The sequence below is a fragment of the Carlito syrichta genome, unplaced genomic scaffold (genome assembly GCF_000164805.1).
Source record: "Carlito syrichta isolate Samal-C Ts95f unplaced genomic scaffold, Tarsius_syrichta-2.0.1 Scaffold169061, whole genome shotgun sequence".
Lineage (NCBI taxonomy): Eukaryota > Metazoa > Chordata > Mammalia > Primates > Tarsiidae > Carlito > Carlito syrichta.
In genome coordinates, this window is record NW_007113157.1 from 12,375 (window position 1) to 35,145 (window position 22,771).

General features: G+C 46.7%; 1 protein-coding gene across 2 annotated transcripts in view; it reads right to left on the bottom strand.

Annotated features, from left to right (window-relative positions):
• LOC103252598 (cholesterol 24-hydroxylase) overlaps positions 1-22,771 on the bottom strand; it is a 36,290-nt gene that overhangs the window by 9,313 nt on the left and 4,206 nt on the right. Inside the window, exons 1-7 of one of the 2 annotated variants that reach the window (XM_021709167.1) lie at positions 20,747-20,811; positions 20,211-20,297; positions 10,883-11,021; positions 10,001-10,111; positions 2,805-2,955; positions 2,558-2,620; positions 929-1,001 (exon numbers count right to left, since the gene is read on the bottom strand). In XM_021709167.1, the coding sequence (XP_021564842.1) occupies positions 929-1,001; positions 2,558-2,620; positions 2,805-2,955; positions 10,001-10,111; positions 10,883-11,021; positions 20,211-20,297; positions 20,747-20,811 (689 nt within the window). Of the gene's footprint in view, positions 1-928; positions 1,002-2,557; positions 2,621-2,804; positions 2,956-10,000; positions 10,112-10,882; positions 11,022-20,210; positions 20,298-20,746; positions 20,821-22,771 lie in introns of those variants that run through there. The other variant, XM_021709166.1, reaches the window with a different exon arrangement.

A 22,771-nucleotide genomic window follows, 5' to 3' on the forward strand; every position in this document is an offset into this window, starting at 1 on the left:
GCCACCGCAGCCTCAACCCGCTGGGCTCTGGCGATCCTTCCGCCTCAGCCTTCCAAGGAGCCGGAACTACAGGCGCGTGCCACCATGCCCAGCTAATTTTTTTGATTTATTGTAGAGACAAGGTCTTGCCAAGTTGCCTGGGCAGGTCTCAGGCCATTCACTCTCCTCGGCCTCCCAAAGTGTTAGGATGACAGGCTGAGCCACCGAGCCTGGACCCAACATTTTTATATGAAGTGCATGTTACAAGCATATTTATTTTTAAACCCAACACACTGTTTTATATTTTCACACATACTTCCGCTTCTGCCGTTTGGTGCTGGTGATGACTGACAGCTGTCATTAGAGGGCTGTCCGCACCTCCCCACTGGGCCCAGAGAGTTGTGGCCCTTGGTTCAGTCTCTCTGTGCCACAGTCCTGGAGGGAGCCTGCCTGTATTGAAGGAAACCAGCGGCCCAGCTCAAATGCCGTCTCCCCAGGGATGCCCTCCTGTGTCTTGCCAATGGAACACAAGCATGTCTTCAGCACTAGAGTAGTAATTCCTGGCCAGGAACTGGGCATGCTGCGAGCTTTGGGTCTCATGGCTGAAATGGACACCATGCAAATAATCCCAAGAGAGGACACATTCATGAGCTGGGAGAGGGTTTGGAGAAAAAAAACACAGGATGGCTACTTTAGAGGTCTGAGAAGGCGAGGAGGAGGAGGAGGAGGAGAAGGAAGAGGAGGAGGAGGAGGGGGAGGAGGAGGAAGAAAGTTCTCCAGAAGAAAAGCAGGGAAGAGAGCTTCCAGAAAAGGAACCAGCACATGCAAAGGCCCTGGAGTGAAAGGAAGAAGGGCACACTGGAGAGGGCTCAACCACAGGAGGTGGGGACAGGTGGCCTTTGTGAACAAGACAGTAGACATTTGCCAACTCAAAGGGCAGCCCCCCTACCTCGCCACGATCTCTGGCTGGCGAGACAGCTCCAGCACCGTGAATGCCAAGTGGTTGGCAGAAGTCTCATGGCCTGTGGGAAAAGACAAGAGCTGCTGTCTCTGCCGGCCCTGCCTCTGAGACCCCCAACCTGCCGGCCAGCAGTGGTTCAGACCCCACTCTGTGCCCCCTATGGCTGATACGCTGGGACAGTCTGTCCGCTTCTGTATCCCCTGTGCCACCAGTGCGGTCGAGAAGATGGCATCTGCCTGGGGCCTTATGCTCTGAAAACTCCCCTTCCAACCATCCTCTGGGCCTCACCTGGCCGGGAGGAGCACTCACCCCCATTCGGCAGAAGAAAAAACAGAGGCTGAGGGGAGGGGGCGTCTTTGGTTGGATGGCAGGGAGAGAAGAGCTGGCCTTCAACCCAAAATCTGTGAGCCCAAGGCCCATCCTTCCTGTGCCAGGGTTCCTCTCCCCAACCCTCTTCAGCCCTGAGGTCTGACCAGGCGCCTTCCCCAATGAGTGAGCGGGGATCGACTCAGGAGTGGTGATTTTGAGTTCTGGAAGGATCTGGCCAAGTTGACCGAGATGAAACCCTCCAAGCTGGCCCAGGAGGGAACAGCTTGAGTTGCAGGACATGCGGGGGGATTATTAAATCCTCTCTGGAAGGCTGGATGGGACCCTGGAGAGCACATCAAGACCCCCATTCCACAGGTGAGGAAGCTGAGGCCCAGGTCTATCCAGAAGCTCCATCCAGGACCTGGGTTCCTGTCCGCAGGAAGGCAGGCCAGCCGTGTGTTCGGGAAGGACTTTCTGTCCTCTGCAGGGAATGGAGCCCTGAGGTCTTGCTCCAACACTAGCCATTTCCCCAAATCTCCTGGGATATTCGTAAGGGTGTCTCCTGCCAGGAGGGTCCTCCTCCATGCCGCCCACCTGAAGATCTCTTCACCCATCAATCCTGGTCTACCTGTCCACCCCTGCCATTAGCCTACGAACTTTCCTTCATCTTGTCCACCTCCGTCCTCCAAGTGTCCAGTGCTCACCCATTGGTTCCTTCATTTCTTCCACCTCCATGGGTTCCTGTTGTGCACTGGGCCCTGGGAATGTACAGGTGGGCACAGCAACCTGACCTGTGCGTTCAAGCACGCATCAAGCACACAATCCGGTGGGAGACAGACCTCACCGGAGTAGCCTACATAAACACACGGCAAGATGTGTGAACAGGAGGAGCGCCAGGCCATGCCAGCTTCCAGCTGAGGGCCTGAGGCAGTCTGGGGTTCCCTCAGGGGAGGGCTCACCGAAAGGTGAGAAGGAGTCTTGCAGGGGGACAGTGCTCAAGAAATATTTGATGAGCAAATGAACAAGGTTGCTCAGCACCTCTTTCTGTGTGCATCTAGTGAGGCCTCCCCACAAATTCCAAATGAGGGGGAACCTGTATTCACACCACCCAGCTCTCCCAGGCCAAAATAGCCAGCTTCACAAACCCTCATAACTGCCAGTGCTGTGACCTGGTCCCGGCCCCCCTATCTTTCAGCTGAACTCTGCTCAGACAGCCCAAAGAGTCCCTCAGAGTCGGGGTGTGAATGACCCGTGCTTCCCAGCATTTCCGCAGAGCTTGGACCTCTGATCACATCTGAAGCTACAAACCAGCAATGAAGAAGGTGACAAAGTTGTCCAGTAGAACCTCGTCGTCCTGGGCCCCCTCTTCAGCTGAAAGACAAGGACAGTCTCAGTCCCCGGCAGATCTCTGCCCCTGTTTCCCACAGTTCATAAAAGAACACTTGTCTTTCTCCTCTTAAGCCAGATGGAGGCCAATGGAGTCCACGGTGACCGGACATCTGACGGGAGCAGTCCCTGCGGCCCACCCCACCCAGCCCTGGGAGGGACCCCACACCTTTGAGAATCTGTGTGAGGATGTCGGCAGGGACGTCCTCTCCCCTCTTCAGGGCCTCCCGGCGGCGCTGGACCCAGTCCTTGCCAACCTGGCGCAGGAAGCGAATGCTCTCCCGGATCTCACAAAGCTGCTTCCTCTTCCCTGGCATGAACTAAACCAGAGTTCCAGCTCAAGATGGCCGACAGAACACACACCTTCCCCTCTCCCCTCTCCCCCATCTCCCCAAAATGGCTTCAGAAAACCCCAGCAGCACGGATGAGTTGGGAGGTCAGAAGAATGTGAGAACATTCAAGAAAGGATAAAGCCACCGGAGAGACTAAGTCAAGATGGTAGACTGAGCTTAAGCACCAGTTTCCCGTTTCTGCTCCCAACCCTTAGGAGGGATGGGAAAAAAGGCTTAGCCCGTCCCCATAGCATCAAGAAATAAAAAGGGAGCCTGAAAGATGGAGGTCGTTAGAACTGCATGGAAGGAAGGAATCCCAGCCAGAGGGAAGTGGAGAGAAATCAACTGCCAATAAGATGGGATGGCACTGGGGCCACAAGCTCAGAGGCCGAAGTCCCAAGGAGCAAGAAGGTCTCTTTCTCTTTTTCCCTTATTCATGCCTGGAACAAGGCAGTGATAGCTGGAGCTGCAGTCACTATCTTTTTTTTTTTTTTAGTTGGAGTCTCATTCCATCGCCCGGGCTGGAGTGCAGTGGCATTCAGGCTCACGGCCACCCCAGCGTCAACCTGCAGGGCTCGGGTGATCCATCCGCCTCAGCCTTCCGAGTAGTTGGAACTATAGGCATGTGCTACCATGGCAAGCTAGTTTTTTGTTTATTGTAGAGTCAAGGTCTCGCCAAATTGCCCGGGCTGGTCTTGAACCCACGGGCTCAGGCAATCCACTTGCCTCGGCCTCCCAAAGTGCTGGGATGACAGGCTGAGCCACCGAGCCTGGCCCATCTTTTTATTATATATATATATTTAATTCATACATAATAATCGTATATATTTACGGGGTACATGAATACAATATGTAGTGATTCAGGGCACTTAGAATACTCGTCATCTCAAACATTTATCATTTCTTTGAATTGGGAACACTTCAAATCTCTTCTAGCTATTTTGAAATATGTGACACTTTGTGGTTAACCGCAGTCCCCCTACGTGCTACCAAACACTAGAACTTATTCCTCCTATATAACCAATTTCTCCCCATCCCCTGCCTCAGTCTTCCCAGCCTCTGGTAACTATCATTCTATTCTTCACCTCTGTGAGATCAACTTTTATAGCTCCCAGATGCGAGTGAGAACACACAGTATTTGTCTTTCTGTGTCTGCCTTATTTCACTTAATATAATGGCCTCCAGTGTATCTATGTTGCTGTGAATGACAGGATTTCATTCTTTTTTATGGCTAAATAGTACTCCACTGTGTATAACATATACCATATTTTCTTTATCCATTCACCTGTTGATTCATTGACACTTAGGTCAATCCCATATCTTGGCTATTATGAATAGTGCTGCAATAAACATGGGGGTGCAGGTATCTCTTTGATATACTGATTTCCTTTCCTTTGGATAAATACCTAGTAGTGGGATGGCTGGAGCATATGGTAGTTCTATTTTTAGTTTTCTGAGAAACCCCTATACTGTTTTTCACAATGGCTGTGCTAATTTACATTCCCATCAACAGTGCGTAAGAGTTTCTGTTTCTCTGCCTCTTTCATTTTTTGTTTTTTTTGGTCTTTTTCTTTTGTCTTTTTTATAATAGCCTTTCTAAATGGGGTAAGGTGATATCTCACTGCGGTTTTGATTTGAACATTTTTTCATTTACCTGTTGGCAGTTTGTATGTCTTTTGAGAAATGTCTGCTCAGATCCTTTGCTACCTTTTTAACAAGATTATTTGTTTGTTTGTTTTTGCTGTTGAATAGTTTGTGTTTCTTGTATATGCTGTATATGTTTCTAGTATATCTCTTGTTGAATGAACAGTTTGCAGATATTTTCTGTAGTGTGATGCCTCCAGCTTTGTCCTTTTTGCTCAGATTACTTTGCTATTTGGTTTTCATGGTTTTGTGGTTTCATGAAAATTTTAGGATTTCTTTTTCTAGTTCTGAAAAGAATGTCATTGGTATTTTGCTAGGGATTGCATTGTATTTGTAGATTGCTTTGGGTCTGGTCATTTGAGCAATATTAATTCTTCTGATCCATGAGCATGTAATATCTTTGTACTTGTTTGTGTCCACTTCAATTTCTTTCATCAGTGCTTTAGAGTTTTCCTTTTAGAGGTCTTATCTCTTTGGTTTAATGTATTCCTAGGTTTTTTTTTGGTGGGTATTTTAAATGGGACTGCATTCCTGGTTTCTTTTTCAGCAAGTTTGTTACTGATATATAGAAATGCTATTGTTTTGTTTTGTTTTGTTATTCCATCACCCAGGCTGGAGTGCAGTGCACGCTCATGGCCACCCCAGCATCGACCTGCTGGGCTCCGGCTATCCTTCCACCTCAGCCTTCCAAGTAGTTGTATGTTAATTTTTATCCTATAAATTTATTGGATTCATTTATTAGTTCTAAGAGCATTTGGTAGAGTCTTCAGGTTTTTCTATATATAAAATCATGTCATCTGCAAAGAGGGACAATTTGATTTCTTTTTTCCAATTTAATTTATTTCTCTTGCCTGATTGCTCTGGCTAAGACTTCCAGCACTATGTTGAATAAGAGTGATGGCAGTGGGCATTCTTATCTTGGTCCAGTTCTTACAGGAAAGGCTTGCAGCTTCCCTCTACTCAGTATGATGTTAGCTGTGGGTTTTTTACAGGGGACCTTTATTATGTTGAAGTATGTCTCTTCTGTGCCAATTTGTTGAGAGTTTTTATCATGAAGGGATGTTAAATTTTATAAAATGCTTTTTATGCACCTATTAAGATGATCATATGGTACCTATCCTTCATTCTGCTAATGTGATGTATCACATTTATTGATTTCTGTATGTTGAAGCATCCTTGCATCCCTGGGGTAAATCCCACTTGATCATGGTGAATTATGTTTTTGATGTATTGTTTGAGAGTATTTTGATGAGGGCTTTGGCATCGATGTTCATCAGGAATACTGGCATGTAGTTTTCTTTTTTTTGTTGTGTCCTTGTCTGGCTGTAAAATCAGGGTAATGGTGACCTCAGAATGAATTAGGAAGAATTCCCTCCTCTTCAATTTTTTGGAGTAGTTTGAGAGGAATTGTTGTTCTTTGTAATTTTGATGAAATTCAGCAGTAAAGTCATCCAGTTCTGGGCTTTTCTTTCTCAGGAGACATTTTATTACTGTTTTAATTTCATTGCTTGTAACTGGTCTGTTCAAGTTTACTATTTCTTCCTGGTTCAATCTTAGTAGGTTATATTTGTCCAGGAATTTCATTTCCTGTAGGCTTTCCAACTGATTATTGTATAATTGTTCATAATAGTTTGTAATGATCCCTTGCTTTTCTGTGGTATCTGTTGTAATGTCTCCTTTTTCATTTCTAATTTTATTCGTTTGGGTCTTCTCTCTTTTTTACTTGGTTAGCCTAGTGGTTTGTTGATTTTGTTTATCTCCTTTAAGTTTCTGTTTCATGTAGTTCTGCTATGATCTTTATTATCTTTTTCCTTCTACTAATTTTGGGTTTGGTTTGCTCTTGTTTTTCTGGTTCCTTAAAGTACATCATCAGGTTTGATCATTTGAACTCTTTCTACCTTTTTGATGTAGGTGTTTACGGCTATAAATATCCCTCTTACCATGCTTTTGGTGTATCCCATAAGTTTCAGTGTATTGTATTTCCATTTTCATTTGTTTCAAGAAATTTTTGACTTCCTGTTTCTTAATTTCTTAATTTCTTCATTGGTCATTCAGAAGCATGTTGTTTAATTTCCATGTATCTGCACAGTTTCCAGTGGTTCTCTTGTTATTTATTTCTAGTTTTATTCCATTGTGGTCTGAAAAGATACATGATGTGACTTCAGTTTTTAAAAATGTGTTGAAATTTGTTTTATAGCCTAACATATGATCTATTCTGGAGAATGGCCAGTGTACTGATGAGAAGAATGTGTACTCTGTAGCTATTGGATGAAATGTTCTATTAATGTCTGTTAGGTTCATTTGGTCTAAAGTGAAGTTTAAATCCATTGTTCCTTTGTTGATTTTTCTGTCTAGAGTTCTAATAGCCAGCATACAATTGGGTCATGTTTTTAAATTCATTCAGTCAATCTATATCTTTTAAGTGGAAGAATTTAATCTATTCATATTCAAGGTTATTATTGATAGGCAAGGACTTATTCCAGTTATTTTGTTGCTTTCTGGTTGCTTTGTACATCCTTTGTTCCTTTATTTCTTTTTTGTTTGTTTACTTGTTTTTTTTGAGTGAGGGTATCACTCTGTTGCCCAAATTGGAGTACAGTAGTGTGATCATGGCTCACTGCTGCCTAGACCTCTTGGGCTCAGGCAATCCTTACGCCTCAGCCTCTTGAGTAGGTAGAATGACAGGTGTGTGCCACCATGTCCGGCTAATTTGTTGATTTTTTGTAGAGATTAGTCTTGCTATGTTGCCCAGGATGGTCTCGAACTCTTGCATTCAAGCTATCCTCCTGCCTTGGCCTCCCAAAGTGCTAGGATTACAGGAATGAACCACGACACCCAGCCCCTTCTTGGGCCCCACCCTCTTTTGTTGTTTATCATTTTGGTGTGGTGGTTTTCTGTAATAGAAATGTGTGACTCTTTTCTCTTTCTCATTTGTGTATCTGCTGTATCAGTGGGTTTTATGCTTCTATGTGTTTTCATGATGGTAGATGCTGTCCTTTCATTTCCAGATGTGAAACTCCCTTAAGTATTTCTTATGGGGCTGGTCGAATGGTGATGAATTCCCTCAGTTTTTCTAGTCTGGGAAAGACTTTATTTCTCCTTCATTTTTGAAGGTTAGTTTTGCTGGCTATTGTATTCTCGGCTGACAATTTTTTTCTTTCAGCACTTTGACTATATTATCCCATTCTCTCCTGACTTGTAAAGTTTCTCCTGAGAAATCTGTTGTCATTCTGATGAGGATTCACTTACATGTGAATCCTTTTGATGCTTTTCTGTTGCTGTTTTTAAAATTCTCTCTTTGTCTTTGACTCTTGATAGTTTGGCTACAATGTGCCTTAGAGAAGAACTTTTAGGGTTGAATCTGTTTGGGAACCGTTGAGTTGTTGTATCAGGATATATTTACCTCTTGCCAGACTTGATAATTTTTCAATCATTATTTCATTAAATAGGTTTTCTATGCCTTTGTCCATTTCGTCTTATAAAACTCCCAATATTTGAATATTTGGTCACTTTCTGGTGTCACATGTGATTTAGGCTTTCTTCATTATGTGATGTAGGTTTTCTTCATTCTTTTTTGTTCTTTTTTCCTTTCGTTTCTTTTGTCTCATTGGGTTATTTCAAAAGACCTGTTTTCAAGTTCAAAAATTACTTCTGCTTGCTCTAGTCTATCATTAAACCTTTCAACTGTATTTTTTCTTTCCTTTAATTCTTCAGCCTCAAGCTTTCCATTTGTTTATTTTTTTAACATTTATCTCTGTCAAATTCCTCATTTAGATTATGAATTGTTTTCCTGATTTCTGTGTATTTCTTTGTCCTTATACATGTCATCATATATATCTTCACTTTGAATTCTTTTTCAGGCACATTGCAGATTTCCTTCAGAATCTGTTACTGAAGAGTTATTGTACTTCTTTTGCAGTGTCATGTTTCCTTACTTTTTAAAATGTTTCTTGTGTTCTTATGTTGATATCTGTGCATCTGAGATAACAGTCATGTCTTCCAGTTTTATGGATTGGTTTTTATAGGGCAAGCCTTTTTTCTATAGATGTATCTACAGTCTTGGGTGGGTAGAGTGCTTTGGCTTTGATTCTGGATTGGTGCAGTAGTGTAGTATCTGCAGGATTTTCTCGGCTCTAATCAGCATCAGTGGTGTCTGTGAACTTCTCAGTGGCTTAGACTGTAGTTGTTAGTTGAGGCCATTGTGAGGCTTTGCTGGTGACAGGGATGTCAGGCAAGTCAGTCCACCAGTGATGGCAGCAGTGGGTAGGGTGGGATCGTCCTCAAGCCTTCAGAGAACATGTGCAGATGCCAGCAGAGGCAAGTGGGGTGGGCCTGTCCTCAGGTGCGCCCCAATATTGTGTAGAGAAAGTCAATCCCTAGGCCCGCAGGCAGCATGCTTGGGTGTAGGCAACCATGGGTGGTGGGATGGGTGGGCTTGTCCTCTGTCCTCTGATGGCACACACATGCACCAGCAGCAGTGGGTGGGGCAGGTAGATCTCCAGGCTCCCAATGGTATGTGTGGGTGCCAGCAATGGCAGGCAAGGTGGGTTGATCCCCAGGCTCCTTGATGTTGCACATAGGCACCAGCACCAGCAGGCAGGGTGGGCCCCTCCTGAGTCCCCCATCTGTATGCATGGGTACTGACAGCAACAGGCATGGTGGATTGATCCCCAGGCCCCCAGATGGTACATGTGGGCATCAGCAATGGGGCAATGGAGGACAAGGTGTCCTTCTTGCAGCTACCAGCTTATGACAATGACATGATGTGCTGAGGACAGGGGAACAGAAAGACAGAAGGATCCAGAAAAATCTGACATTGTGGAGCCATCACAGCCATCCAGGTTGCCTGCTTTGGGAATCATTTTTATATCAGAGAAAGATGAACTCCTAGGTTACTTTAAGTCACTTTGATTTTGAGCCTCTACCTAAAGCAATGCATGCAAACCTGATTCAGAAGTCATTTCAGAAATACCAGAACTCGGCCGGGCTTGATGGCTCAGCCTGTCCTCCCAGCACTGTAGGAGGCTGAGGCGAGTGGATTGCCTGAGCCCGCAGGTTTGAGACCCGCCTGGGCAACTTGGCAAGACCTCATCTCTACAATAAATAAAAAAAAAGTATCCAAGCGTGGTAGTGTGCGCCTGTAGTTCTGGCTACTTAGAAGACTGAGGCAGAAGGATCACTGGATCCCAGCAAGGCAAGGCTGCGGTGGCCAGGAGCGTGCCACTGCACTCCAGTCAGGGTGGCAGAGTGAGACTCCAACTCAAAAAAAAAAAAAGAAATACCAGAATTTACAACCCACTCTGAAAAGAACCACTGAAGGAGGGACTTTAGCAAATGAGGACAATATAGCCATGGTGGCTGGTCACCAGAGGGGCTGCTAAGCCAGTACCTTCGCCAGAGTGTTTCGGGATGCTGTGATCCCCTCCAACATGAGTTTCACTGCCCGGGACAGAGGCTTCTGGGCACCCAGCAGCATGCTGGTCTCCATCCCGAAAGCTGCCTGGGAGAGGGAGAGAGGGCGGGGGCAAGGTCATACCAGGACACAGGAGTAGAGGAGAGCCGGGGCAGAACCCGACCCCATTCAGCTGGAGACCCAGGCCCCGGGCTAAATCGGGGTCTGCAGGCATCAGATCATCACCTCCATACAGTGACCCATGGTAATTCAAACCCCATGGGATGTTGGGAGGCTTGAGTTAGCACATAATAGCTACTCAATAAACCTTGGCTTCCTGCCATGACGTGGTGCATTTTCCCTGAAATGCAACCTTCCTTAGGTGCTCACTCTGTGCCCATCTTCCCCAGTGAGTGGTGGGCATGACGACAATGACAATGATGACTCCGCTCGCTGCCCCCCTGCTGCGGTTGTCTGCCCTGCCTTTGTATGGGGGTCGGGGTTATCAGGGACACTGCTGAGTCTGTCGGGGTGAAGAACCAAGAAATACCCCATGGTATTTCTGCAGAGGTGAGGCAGGCCGCGGGCTGAGGTCAGGCAGACCTGAGATTGAATCCTACTGCTGTCACTGACCAGCTACAGACCAGGCCTTATGCCTCTTAGTCTCTGATTCTAGAGAATGGGTTAGCAGGCCCACTCTTACCCTAGGTTGCTTTGACTATTCAGGGAGACAAAATACAGGCTGCACAGAGAGGAGCCTGCGGGAACATTGGAAGAGCAGGGGGGAGGTGGGGAGGGAAGGAAAGGGAAGAGGGACAGATGAGGACCCTCCACCCCATGTGGCCCTCCTGGCCCCCACGCCCAGCTGTCACCCATCACCTTGGCCAGAATGTCCATGGTGGTGCAGGTCAGCATGTCCTGCATGGACACCGGGGTCTGCCCATCCGCCTTGGCTTCGAGAATCTCCACCAGCTGCTCAGACTTCTCATTGAACGTTTCCATCAAGCTAACCAAGGAGCTGGAGAAAAGCACAGGCAGCAATGGCCACCCGGATGAGCCCGCGTGACCGATTGCCATGTGCCCTCCCTCTCTGTGGGGCAGGGTGGAGTGGAGACAGGTGCCACCTGCAGCCATCTGGCTTCCTCTCGAGGCCCAGATTGCAGGTTGCGGTTACGGGAACTGAACTAAACCCCCGGGGTTCCACCATTTACCCCCACTCAGCATAAGTCTGTGCCTTTACCCTTGTGTTTTCTTTTCTTTTCTTTTTTTTTTTTTTTTTGGAGTTGGAGTCTCACGCTGTCGCCCAGGCTGCAGTGGCACACTCACCACCACCCCAGCCTCGACCTGCTGGGCTCTGGCGATCCTTCCACCTCAGTCTTCCGAGTAGCCAGAACTTCGGGCATGTGCTACCACGCCTGGCTAATTTTTAATTTTATTGTAGAGATGAGGTCTCACCAAGCTGCCTGGGCTGGTCTCGAACCCATGGACTCAGGCAGTCCACTTGCCTCGGCCTCCCAAAGTGCTGGGATTACAGGCTGAGCCACAGAGCCCGGCCAGCCCTTGTCTTTTTTAATTTTTTAAATCTTTTTTCCTAGAAACCTCCTAACTTTAGACCTTTGCTCTTGTCTTGACAGTTCCACAGGTCCTCTGTCTGCCACTACGGCCCCTCTACCCTGACCTCCACTCAGATCTCAGAGTTTCTATAACAGTATAGAAACTCTGGGGTCTTCCAGAGTCCATGATGGGGTCACCTCATACTCCTCCTGCCCTCTGCTCACGCTGTCCACTCTTCTTATCCGCCCTGCCCCAGGCCACTACTTGAAGCATTGTGTCTTCCCATTTCATTCCCTGTCCTTGAGCAATCGCCGTGCTCAACTCCTTGTGAAAATGAGTCTTCAGATACCACCTGCAACCTACATAGACCTCCCAGCCCACAGGGTTCCCTGGCCTGGACAGCTCATCTCCCAGCACAGAGTTTAGAAAAAGATATGGAGGGGTGTGCTCCAAACACACAAAAAGAGCAACTCCAAGGAAGCTGGGAGGAAGATAGCCAGCTGGCACATTTCTTATTTCTGAATTTTTACTAAATGCGCTGCTTTTATAATGGAAATAATTTTAATATAAATTTTTAATATTACTTCAAGTAAAAAGTACTTCATCCTGTCCTTATTTATGAAACTTACCCCCAAATTTAAAATTATGTCCAAATAAAAAGTTGTGTTTTTTTAAAGAGAAAATGGGAGAAGATTTTTTTTTTTAAAAGGATAACTTTTTTATTTGTTTCTTTGTTTTTGAATTAGGGTCTCACTCCATCATCCAGGCTGGAGTACAGTGGCATGATCACAGCTCACCACAGCCTCAACCTCCTGGGCTCAGTCAATCCTTCCAACTCAGTCTCCCAAGTAGCTGGAATTAAAGGCACGCGTCATCACATTTGGCTAATTTTTCCTTTTCTTTCTTTCTTTTTTTTGGAGAGATGAGGTCTCGCTATGTTGTCCAGGCGGGTCTTGAAATCCCAGGCTCAAGCGATGCTCCTACCTTGGTATCCCAAAGTGCTGGGATTACAGGCAGGACTTGAGCCACCGTGCCTGGTCTAAAAAGTAATTTTTATTTAGGAAAGAAAATCAGGCCAGTACGGTGGCTCATGCCTATAATCCCCACACTTTGGGAGGTGGAGGCAACAGGATTGCCTAAGCCAGGAGTTCAAGACCAGCCTGGGCAACTTGGCAAGACCTCTTCTCTACAATAAACAAAAAAAATTTCCAGTTGTAGTGGCACATGCCTGTGGTTCCAGCTACTTGGAAGGCTGTGGCAGAAAGATTGCCTGAGCCCAGCAGGTTGAGGCTGCAGTGGCCGTGATCATGCCACTGCACTCCAGCCTGGGCAACAGAGTGAAACCTTGACTTTAAAAAAAAAAAAAAAGTTCTTCATTACCTATCTGGTCCTCACCCAGCCCTGACAGCAGGGAACCCAAGGATCACTGCTTTGATCCAGTCCCATGCCAACCTAAAACACTTTGAAGCACCTTGTTGCTCTTAGGAAGGAGGTAACATTCTTCACTCAAGCTTGGGAGACAGAATCCTGCCCTTGCTGACTTCCACCCGCAATGCCGCTTTTCCTGTGACAAGAGCCATTTAGTTCCTCCAAAGTGCGACCCCCCTGCCCAGGCCATGGCACATGTCTTTCGCCAGCACCCCCTGAATGCCTCCCCTCTCCAGACGGACACTCAGAGCCCCTTCCTCAGGACATTGTTCCTCAAGCCCGATAGACGGTCCTGTAGCACCTCGACTTTTTCTTCATAAAACGTACGTGGTTTGCATATATACATTCACTTGCAAGATTATTTATGGTTGTCTTTTTTAAAATCACAATCAAGTTGACTATGGCATGTGGCTGGCTGCCGTATCGACACTGAATCTCTTGCAGTGACTATAAATACCCAATGCTGAGCTGGAGTGTGAGGTGTACAGCAAAATTCCAATCCTTGGGTCTTTCGTGGGAAGGATTAGGACCTAGGTCTTCCCTTAAAAGTAAAATCTAGAAATGTAGACCCTGGCAGTGTACGCTGACAATTTTATTAAAAGTACATAATGGTGGCCAGGTGTGGTGGCTCAAGCCTATAATCCCAGCACTTTGGGAGGCGGAGGTGAGAAGATTGCCTGAGTCCAGGGGTTCAAGACCAGCCTGGGCAATTTGGTGAGACCTCATCTCTACAATAAATCAAAAAAATAGCAGGTGTGGTGGTGTGTGCCTGTAGTTCCAGCTACTGGGAAGGCTGAGGCGGAAGGACCACCTGAGTCCAGTAGATTAAGGCTGCAGTGGTTGTGAGCATGCCACTGCACTCCAGCCTGGGCGACAGAGTGAGATCTGACTCAAAAAAAAGTGCATAGTAGTACTTTTTATGACTCCATGTATGTGAAAGTCTAGAACAGGCCAACCTGTAGAGGCAGAAAGTAATTTAGGGGTAGCATAGAGCGAGCTAGGGGAATAGTGAGGAGGAATTGGAGAGTGACTACCAGTGGGCATGGACTTTCACTTGGGACCAACAGAAATGTTCTAAAAGTAGATTGTATTATAACTGCACAACCCTGTGAATACACTGCAAAAACATGGGATCTTTGCAGCAACTTGGATGGATTTAGAATCTATAATACTGAGTGATCGGCCAGGTGCGGTGGCTCACGCCTATAATCCCAGCACTTTGGGAGGCCAAGGTAAGAGGATTGCCTGAGCCCAAGAGGTCGAGACCAGCCTGGGCAACTTGGCAGACCTAATCTCTACAATAAATCAAAAAATTAGCCGGGCTTGGTGGCTCGTGCCTGTAGTTCCAGCTACTTGGAAGGCTGAGGTGGAAGGATCACCTGAGCCCAGCAGGTCGAGGCTGCGGTGGCTGGGAGCATGCCACTGCCCTCCAGCCTGGATGACAGAGTGAGATTCAACTCAAAAAAAAAAGAAATACTGAGTGATCTATCACAGAATCAAAGAACTGAGGACCTCATGTTCTCATTCATAAGCGGACCCTGAACAATTACCATAATACCATAGAAAGGGATTGGCAGTCATGGGGAACTGCCAGGGGAGGAGGGGGAGTACACTACATCAATGAAGGTACCTGATCTCAAACCAGGTGAAGTGGGGACCACAGTGAGGCCCAAACTTTACCTGTACAATGACTATTTGTATACCTAACCCTGAATTGTACCCATCTAAATAAGAAAAAAAAATTGGATTGTACAACCTAAATGGGTAAATTACATGGTAGGCTAACTATATTTTAATAAAGTTAATTTTTTTTAATTTAAAAAAAGTACGTAATGGTATTCTAGGTGGATGATGGCTTGGAGATTAAATTCACAAGGGGGTTCCTATTATTTTTTTCATTAGTGAGTCAGGATTCACCAAGACTCAGGAAGACTTTCATAAATACCAACAGGCATCTGCTGAGGCCTCTTTCATAGAAACTTGTGAATCTGGCATTCACAATAAAATTGTCATCTCTAGGATGACACCCCACTGTGGGAGTGAAAAAATAAAAATATCTGGTGATGACTGTACAATAAGAGAAATGAACTTAATACAACGGACCTGCACACCTAAAATGGTTAAGATGGTAACTTTTATGTTATGTGTATCTTATCACAATTAAAAATGTAAAAAAAAAAATTTCTGTGAAAGGACTTAATAATCTACAGTGTTGTTCAAATATGAGGTCCTATTGGCTAAGAGGGTTCATCCAGATGGTGACATGGTTATGTGATGACTATGTGGACTATTATCTGGCTAGAACCTGTGTCCTTCAGTGACCTCAGGTCCCTGCTCCTGAGGGAAGGGACCACATCAGTTTGGCTGATCTTTGTCAACCTGGCTCTCAGCACAATATGAATTGATTCAATAAATGCCTCTCTCCGATCTATTCCTTCCCATTCTCACTTCAGACAACTTTCCAGTACCAACAAGACTACTCCCATTCATTGATTCACTTATGCATTCATTTCCTCTGTGGGCGTTTCTGGAGGGCTTGTGGGGAACACAAGTCAGGGACAGGAGGCACCTTCTGCCTTCAGGACCTGCAGTCTAGTGAGGGAGGTGGACATGAACGGAAGCCCTGCACTGGGTGTGACAGGAGCCCTGATGAGGCGAGAACTTAGCCTTGGAGTGTGACATCTTAGCTGGGTATCCAAGGAGAGACAGGAATTCCCCAGAGGGTGCACACCGAGACAGAAGGAACAGAGGGAACAGAGGCAGAGATGCCAGAAATGACACAGTGTTTTCCGGAAAGGTGGGGGAGAGAGGGGATGCAAAGTTTGGCGGGGTTGGTGGGCTGACTGAGGGTGAGTGGGGTCTGACCTTGATTCCCTCAGATTACAGGGAGCCATTGAAAGCTTCAGAATGTGAGTGGCCTGGTCAGATCTGAGTTTTAGTAGGATCTCTCCAGGGTGATCGGGTAGATGCCTTGGAGGAGGGAGATAGGAGGCAGAAAGGCCAGTGAGGAGTCTATGGCAAGAGGACCCCGAAGATGACATATTCGAGAGTTGCGGGCTGGGCACGGTGGCTCAAGTTTGTAATCCCAGCACTTTTAGGGGCCGAGGTGAGAGGATTGCCTGAGTCTAGGTGTTCGCGTTAGGCCTGGGCAACTTGGCGAGGCCTCGTCTCTACAACTAATCAAAAAAGTTAGCTGGGCATGATGACATGCACCTTTAGTTCCAGCTACTTGGAAGGCTGAGGCAGAAGGTTGGCCTGAGCCCAGCAGGTCAAGGCTGCAGTGGCCAGGAGTGTGCCACTGCACTCCAACCTGGGTCACAGAGTGAGACTCCAACTCAAAAAAAATAAATGAATAAAAAGAGTTGTGGCCCCTGCTTTGTTAAACTCTGGTGTGTCCACATGGATCTTTGAGCCATGGCCGCATGGATCTTTGAGCCATGGCCGTTTCTTAGCTTTGGCCCCCTCCCCTACCTTGGGAAGATGAATCTCCTCTCTCTCCTCTCTAAAATTTACTTTCTAAATAAACTGCATTTTCCAATCTAGAAAAAAAAAGAGTTGGGCAACCCCTTTGGGTCCCCTCCCACTCAATCAATCCTGCTTTAAAAAAAAAATAAAGAGTTGCTCCATAGCAGGAAGAGCCTGGAGAACACCGTCTTAACCAAGTGACCAGAAGTCACATGTCCAGCCATGGGATGAATCGGCAGCACGTGCCTGCTGACACGACACCCTGAGGAGGGCACAGCATCACTCCGTGGCATGACCAGAAAAGAGGCACAGTCGGAGTTTAATCGCAAACAGCAGACCAGCTCACACGGGAGAGCTGTCTACAAAGCGGGCCTGTCATCTTCAAAAGTGTTGGGTTCAAGAAAGTCAAGGAAGGCCTGAGAACTGTTCTGAAATTAAAGTAGCCCACAGGTTCAAAGCAATTAAATGTAGCACGCGAACCTGGACTGGATCTTAGACAAGGGAAAGATACCTGTAACTACACGAATGACACAATTTGAATATGAATGATGGATTAGATAACAGATAACAGTATTAGATTAATACTCATTGTTCTCATTTCAATAATGAGAATAACTATAGTCATACTGTCATTTTTCCTGGGAAATATCCATAGAAGTATTGAAAGGTAAGAAGTACAATGTCTCCAACTTATTGTTAAATGGTTTTTTAAGTATGCACTAGGCCGGATGTGATGGCTCACACCTATAATCCCAGCACTTTGGGAGGCCGAGGTGAGAGGATTGCCTGAGCCCACGGGTTCAAGACCAGCCTGGGCCACTTGTTGAGACCTCATCTCTACAATAAATCAAAACATTAGCCGGGTGTGGTGGCGCATGCCTGTAGTTCCAGCTACTTAGAAGGCTGAGGTGGAAGGATCACCTGAGTTCAGCAGGTCGAGGCTATGGCTCCAGCCTGGATGACAGAGTGAGACTCCAACTCAAAATAAAAAAAAAATAAAATATGCATTATACAAAAATATATAAATTACACACACACAGAGAATGATATCTATTTATATATATACATAGAGAGAGGGGAAATGATAATGTAATGGTGATTTGAACAGTAAACAATAAGTGAATCTGGGTAAAAGATATATAAAAGTCTTTTGCATTCTTCTGGCAATTTTTCTATATGTTTGAAATGATAAAGTAAACGATTATCTTTCTTAAAATGTTAAACATAGAGTTACCATATGACTCAGAGATTCTACCAGATAAATACCCAAGAGAAATGAAAACATATATCCACCCAAAAACGTGTACATAAATGTAGAGACAGGGGGTCAATCAGTGGTTGCCAGGGGCTGGGGCATTGGGAAGGAACAGGGAGTGACTGCTTTTGAGGGTGATGCAAATGTTCTAAAATTGTTGATGGTCGTACAGTTCTACAGACATACTAAACCTATTGAATTGTACACTTTAAATGGGTGAATTGTGTGGTATGTGAATTATATCTCAGTAAAAGAGCTATTAAAAAAGTTAACTATAGGGCCAGGTGTGGTGGCTCACACCTGTAATCTCAGTGCTTTGGGAGGCCAAGGTGGGAGGATTACTTGAGCCCAGGAGTTCAAGACCAGCCGGGGCAACAGAATGAGACCTTGACTCCAAAAAAAGAGGGAAAACAGTCACGCATTGCTTAATAGCTAGGATATATTCTGAGAAATGTGTTGTTTGATGATGTCATGCTTGTAGGAACATGGTGGAGTGCACTTACACAAGTCTAGATGGTGCAGCCTGCCACATACTCCAGCACTGTGGGACAGCCCTTGCTGCCGGGCTGCAAACCTGGACAGCATGTGACTGTGCTGAATACCACAGGCACTTGGGACATGATGGTATTTAAGTCTCTACACACAGAAAAGGTACAGTAATAACACAGCGTAGATGGGAAATGGTACATGTGTACTGACACTCACCATGAGTGGAGCTTGCCAGATTGGAAGCTGCCCTGGTTGTGTCAGTGACTGAGCATGACAGTCCAGGACATCACTGGACACGACTGCAGAGTTCATGAGACTGGACACTCAGGCACGCTTCTAGTACATTCTTTTTTCTTTCTTCAACAATAAATTAAGCTTAGCTCACTGTAACATTTTCTATTGATAAACTTTTTTTTTTTTTTTGAGTTGGAGTCTCACTCTGTCGCCCAGACTGGAGTACAGTGGCCACTCCTGGCCACTGCAGCCTCAACCTGCTGGGCCCTGGCGACCCTTCCCCCTCAGCCCTCCAAGTAGCCGGAACTATAGGCGCATGCTACCACCCCTGGCTAATTTTTTGATTTACTGTAGAGGTGAGGTCTCACCAAGTTGCCCAGGCAGGTCTCGAACCCGCGGGCTCAGGCAATCCACTCACCTCAGCCTCCCAAAGAGCGGGATTACAGGCTGAGCCACCGAACCCGGCTGATAAACTTTTTTAGCTTAACACAAACACATCGCACAGCTGTGCAGAAATGTTTTCTTTCTTTATATCCTTATTCTATATGCTTTTTCTATTTAGTTGCTTTAAATTTTTAACATTTTTGTTAAAAATGAAGGCACAAGCACACACACTGGCCTAGGCTTACATGGGGTCGGGATCACCAATATCACTGTCATCCACCTCCACACCTTGTTCCCCTGGAAGGTTTCAGGGATCAACATGTATGGAGCTGTCCTCTCCTGTAAAATCAATGCCTTCTTCTGGAAGGATCTGAGGCTATTTTTTACAGTTAACTTTTAAATATATATATAAGAAGTGGTTCACCCTAAAATAACAATAAAAAGTAGAATGTAGTAAATACATAAACCAGTAACATAGTTGTTCATTATAATTATTGAATATTATGTACTGTAATTAATTGTACATGCTAGACTTTAAAAAATGCATTTATTTATTTTTTGTGTTGGGGTCTCTGTCACCGAGGCTGGAGTGCAATGGCACATTCATGGCTCACTGCAGCCTCAACCTCCTTAGCTCAGGCGATCCTCTCACCGCAGCCTCCTGAGTAGCTGGGACTACAGGTATGAGCCACCACACCCAGTTTGTTTGTTTGTTTGTTTTTGTAGAGACAAGGTCTTGCTATGTTGCCCAGGCTGGTCTCAAACTCCTGGGCTCAAGCAATCCTCCCACCACGACCTCCTAAAGTGCTGGGATTACAGATGTGAGCCACTGTACCCGGCCTGTGCTAGACTTTTATGTGACCAGCAGCACTGGTCTGTTTGAGCCAGTATTGCCACAGATATGTGGGTGACGTGTTACACTGTGTTGTGATGGCAGCTACGACATCACTGGGCGGCAGGAAGTTTTCAGCCCCAATCTGACCTTATCACCTCTTGTATACACATTCAGTCCCTGACCTTACATGGCGAGTGGCTGTATCACACATACAAAAAAACCCCCCTAAAATGAATAAAATAAGAAGCCCAGACAAGGTGTGATGAGGTCTGATGGGGAGGTAGGTTCTTGGGGACAGGGATCCCATGCCTCTGGCCATCTGGGCATTCGGTCACTGATGTCCCCAAATGCGTGGGAACCTCACTCAACCTCATGCTCCACTGGGCCGACCCGTCTCGCTTTTTCTTTTGAGTAACTGACACCTTTTCTTTCCTCTCCCCCTTCCGCAGGGCGAGGCCCCTCAGTTGAAGACACCCCCTTCCCAAGGCCCAGCTATGCTGTGGCAGCCCCGTGCCACCCCTGGCCGGGCCGGAGCCACCGTGCCCATCTCCAGCCGCACTCACCTCCGGCTGAAGGCCAAGTCCATGACTCGCCGCTGCTTGTGCCAACGCTCATAGTCACATTCGGACACCAAGCCTTGGCCAAAGAGTCTGCAGAAGACAAACGCTTGATGCAAGAAAGGGGATGAGGGAACGGGGAAGGGCTTCTGGGTGGGCTCGGGCAATCTTTTGTGATGAGGAAGTCGGTCTGGAGCTGGACAGGGGTGGTGGCTACACCACACAGTGAGTGTACTAAATGCCACCGGACTGTGCTCACTCAGGTGGGAGAAATGGGGACTGTCACGTCCATTTTGTCACAATTTAAAAAAATAACCAGGTGGAACCAGGTGATCATGCGAGCCATCCTCAGAACCCCATATTCCCTGCCATCTGGAGGGGCAGGGGGAGAAAGAGGCCACGAATGAAAGGGGTAGAGCCGCTGTTTATGGGGCACCTGGCACATGCCTGGCACTCTGGGCCCCATAGGTCCTGTCCCCCGGGTCCTCCCTTATGGCAGGGTTCTTCTAGCCTCCCATCTGGGCCTCCCACCTCCTCCTCACCTCTCGCCAAACACCGTCTGGAGCGCGCAGTACATCTTAGAGTCCTTGTTGTACTTGGTTGACATCAGGAACTTCTAAACATTCCCAAAAAGCCAACGTCAGCTCGTGCACCCTGACAAGCTGCAAGGGTCTCTTCTGAGACACGTCCCCAATAACCAGCATCAGCTGAGCACCAGCCATGGTGTGCCCACTTCCCACAGCGATCCCACGCAAGCCTCAGCCCTCCAAGAGGAAGCCCCGTCTCCAAGTAATGTCAGCCTTCTGGGGAAGAGGAAGGTGGGGCACAGGGAGGCAAAGCGATCTTCCTGGGGACACACCATCAGGGTGTGGTGCAGAGAGCCTGCTCACACCAATGTGACACTCTGTGCCACCTTCCCTGGCACTGAAACAGGAGAAGATACCCGCTGCTCTGAAACCAGAGTGGGAAGGGGAGAATCCCAGAGAAAGGGCTTCTGAGAGACACTCAGCAGAGGCTCAGTGTTGTGACTACCCACTCTGCCTCAGCAGTTAAGGAAGACATCCTGGAGGAAGAGTCAACTTAGCTCACCAAGAACTGGATGGTAACAACAGGACCATGAGCCGAGCTCTTGAGGTGGCACCACCCAGGTTAACAGCTTGGGCTGTGGCATCCACTGACTTCAATGTGGGTCCAGGCCCAGCATTCCTGCTCCACCACTTGGAACTCTAGGGCCCTAGATGAGTCACTCACCTCCTCTGCACCTCAGTTTTCCTCATCTTACAAGATGGGGGCTAAGAGAGTTCCTGGCAGGTTTGTTGTGAAGAGTAAATCAGTTCCACACAAGACGTGCTAAGAACGGTGTCTGGCACACAGCAGGTGCTTGATAAATGCCCAGTGCACAGCTGAGACCTACAGCTCATTCAACGCCCACCAACCCAAAGGCGCGGTGCTATGTCTATGTTCATCTTACATACAAAGGGAGAAGCTGAGATTTAAAACCAGCCTGAGGTCACACACATGATAAGTGGTGGATACAGGATTTGAACCCAAGCAACTTGCTGATGAGATGCAGCCACAGGGAGCCTGGGGTCCCACAGCGCATCCAGGCAGAGGTCCCTGGAGTAGGGAGGGCTGCTGGCGGATGCAGAGTCCATGGGGCCAGATCCCAGAGGCCTGCCCTCCCGGACACCGCTTTATCCTTGGGCACTAGGAAGCAGGAAGAGGATTTCTCTACTACAAATCACCCCAGGCGCTCTGAGCTTCTCTGATTTTGCTCTTGGAGGTCTAATACTAATTTTTCATATGAAAGAAATCCCAGAAGTGGCTGACTGTGTTCTGAGCCACATGCCAGAATCCTACCCCAAACACTGTCATTTGCAAACCCAGTTCTGTCCCACCAAGAGGAAGACTAGAACAGTAAATGCTCACCTCCCAGTCGCCTCTCAAGCACCCTAAGTTGTCTGAGGTCTAAGTCAGCCTTCTTAAATGGAACCGAAGAAGCCAGGCTCGGTGGCTCAGCCTGTAATCCTGGCACTTTGGGAGGCTGAGGTGAGTGGATTGCCTGAACCCGCGGGTTCGAGACCCGCCTGGGCAACTTGGCGAGACCTCATCTCTATAATAAAATAAAAAATTAGCCTGGCATGGTAGCACGTGCCTGTAGTTCTGGCTACTTGGAAGGCTGAGGCGGAGGGATCGCTGGAGCCCAGCAGGTCGAGGCTGCAGTGGCTGGGAGTGGCCACTGCACTCCAGAGTGAGACTCCAACTCAAAAAAAACACAAAAACAAACAAACAACAACAACAAAAAACAACAAATTGCTGAAACCAGTGGCAAAGAGAAAATCTTAAAAGTGTGGTATAATATTATTTGAAGATATTTTGATATAAATAAAAGATATTATTAACCCTAGGACAACCACTAAGAGAAAAAGATAGGAAACTAATAAGACAACAGTAGAGAGAAAACAGAATACTAAAACATACTTAATCCAAAAGAAGATAGGAAAGGAGGAAAAAAGAACAAACAACAGATGGGACAAACAGAAAACAAATGGTAACATGGTAGATTT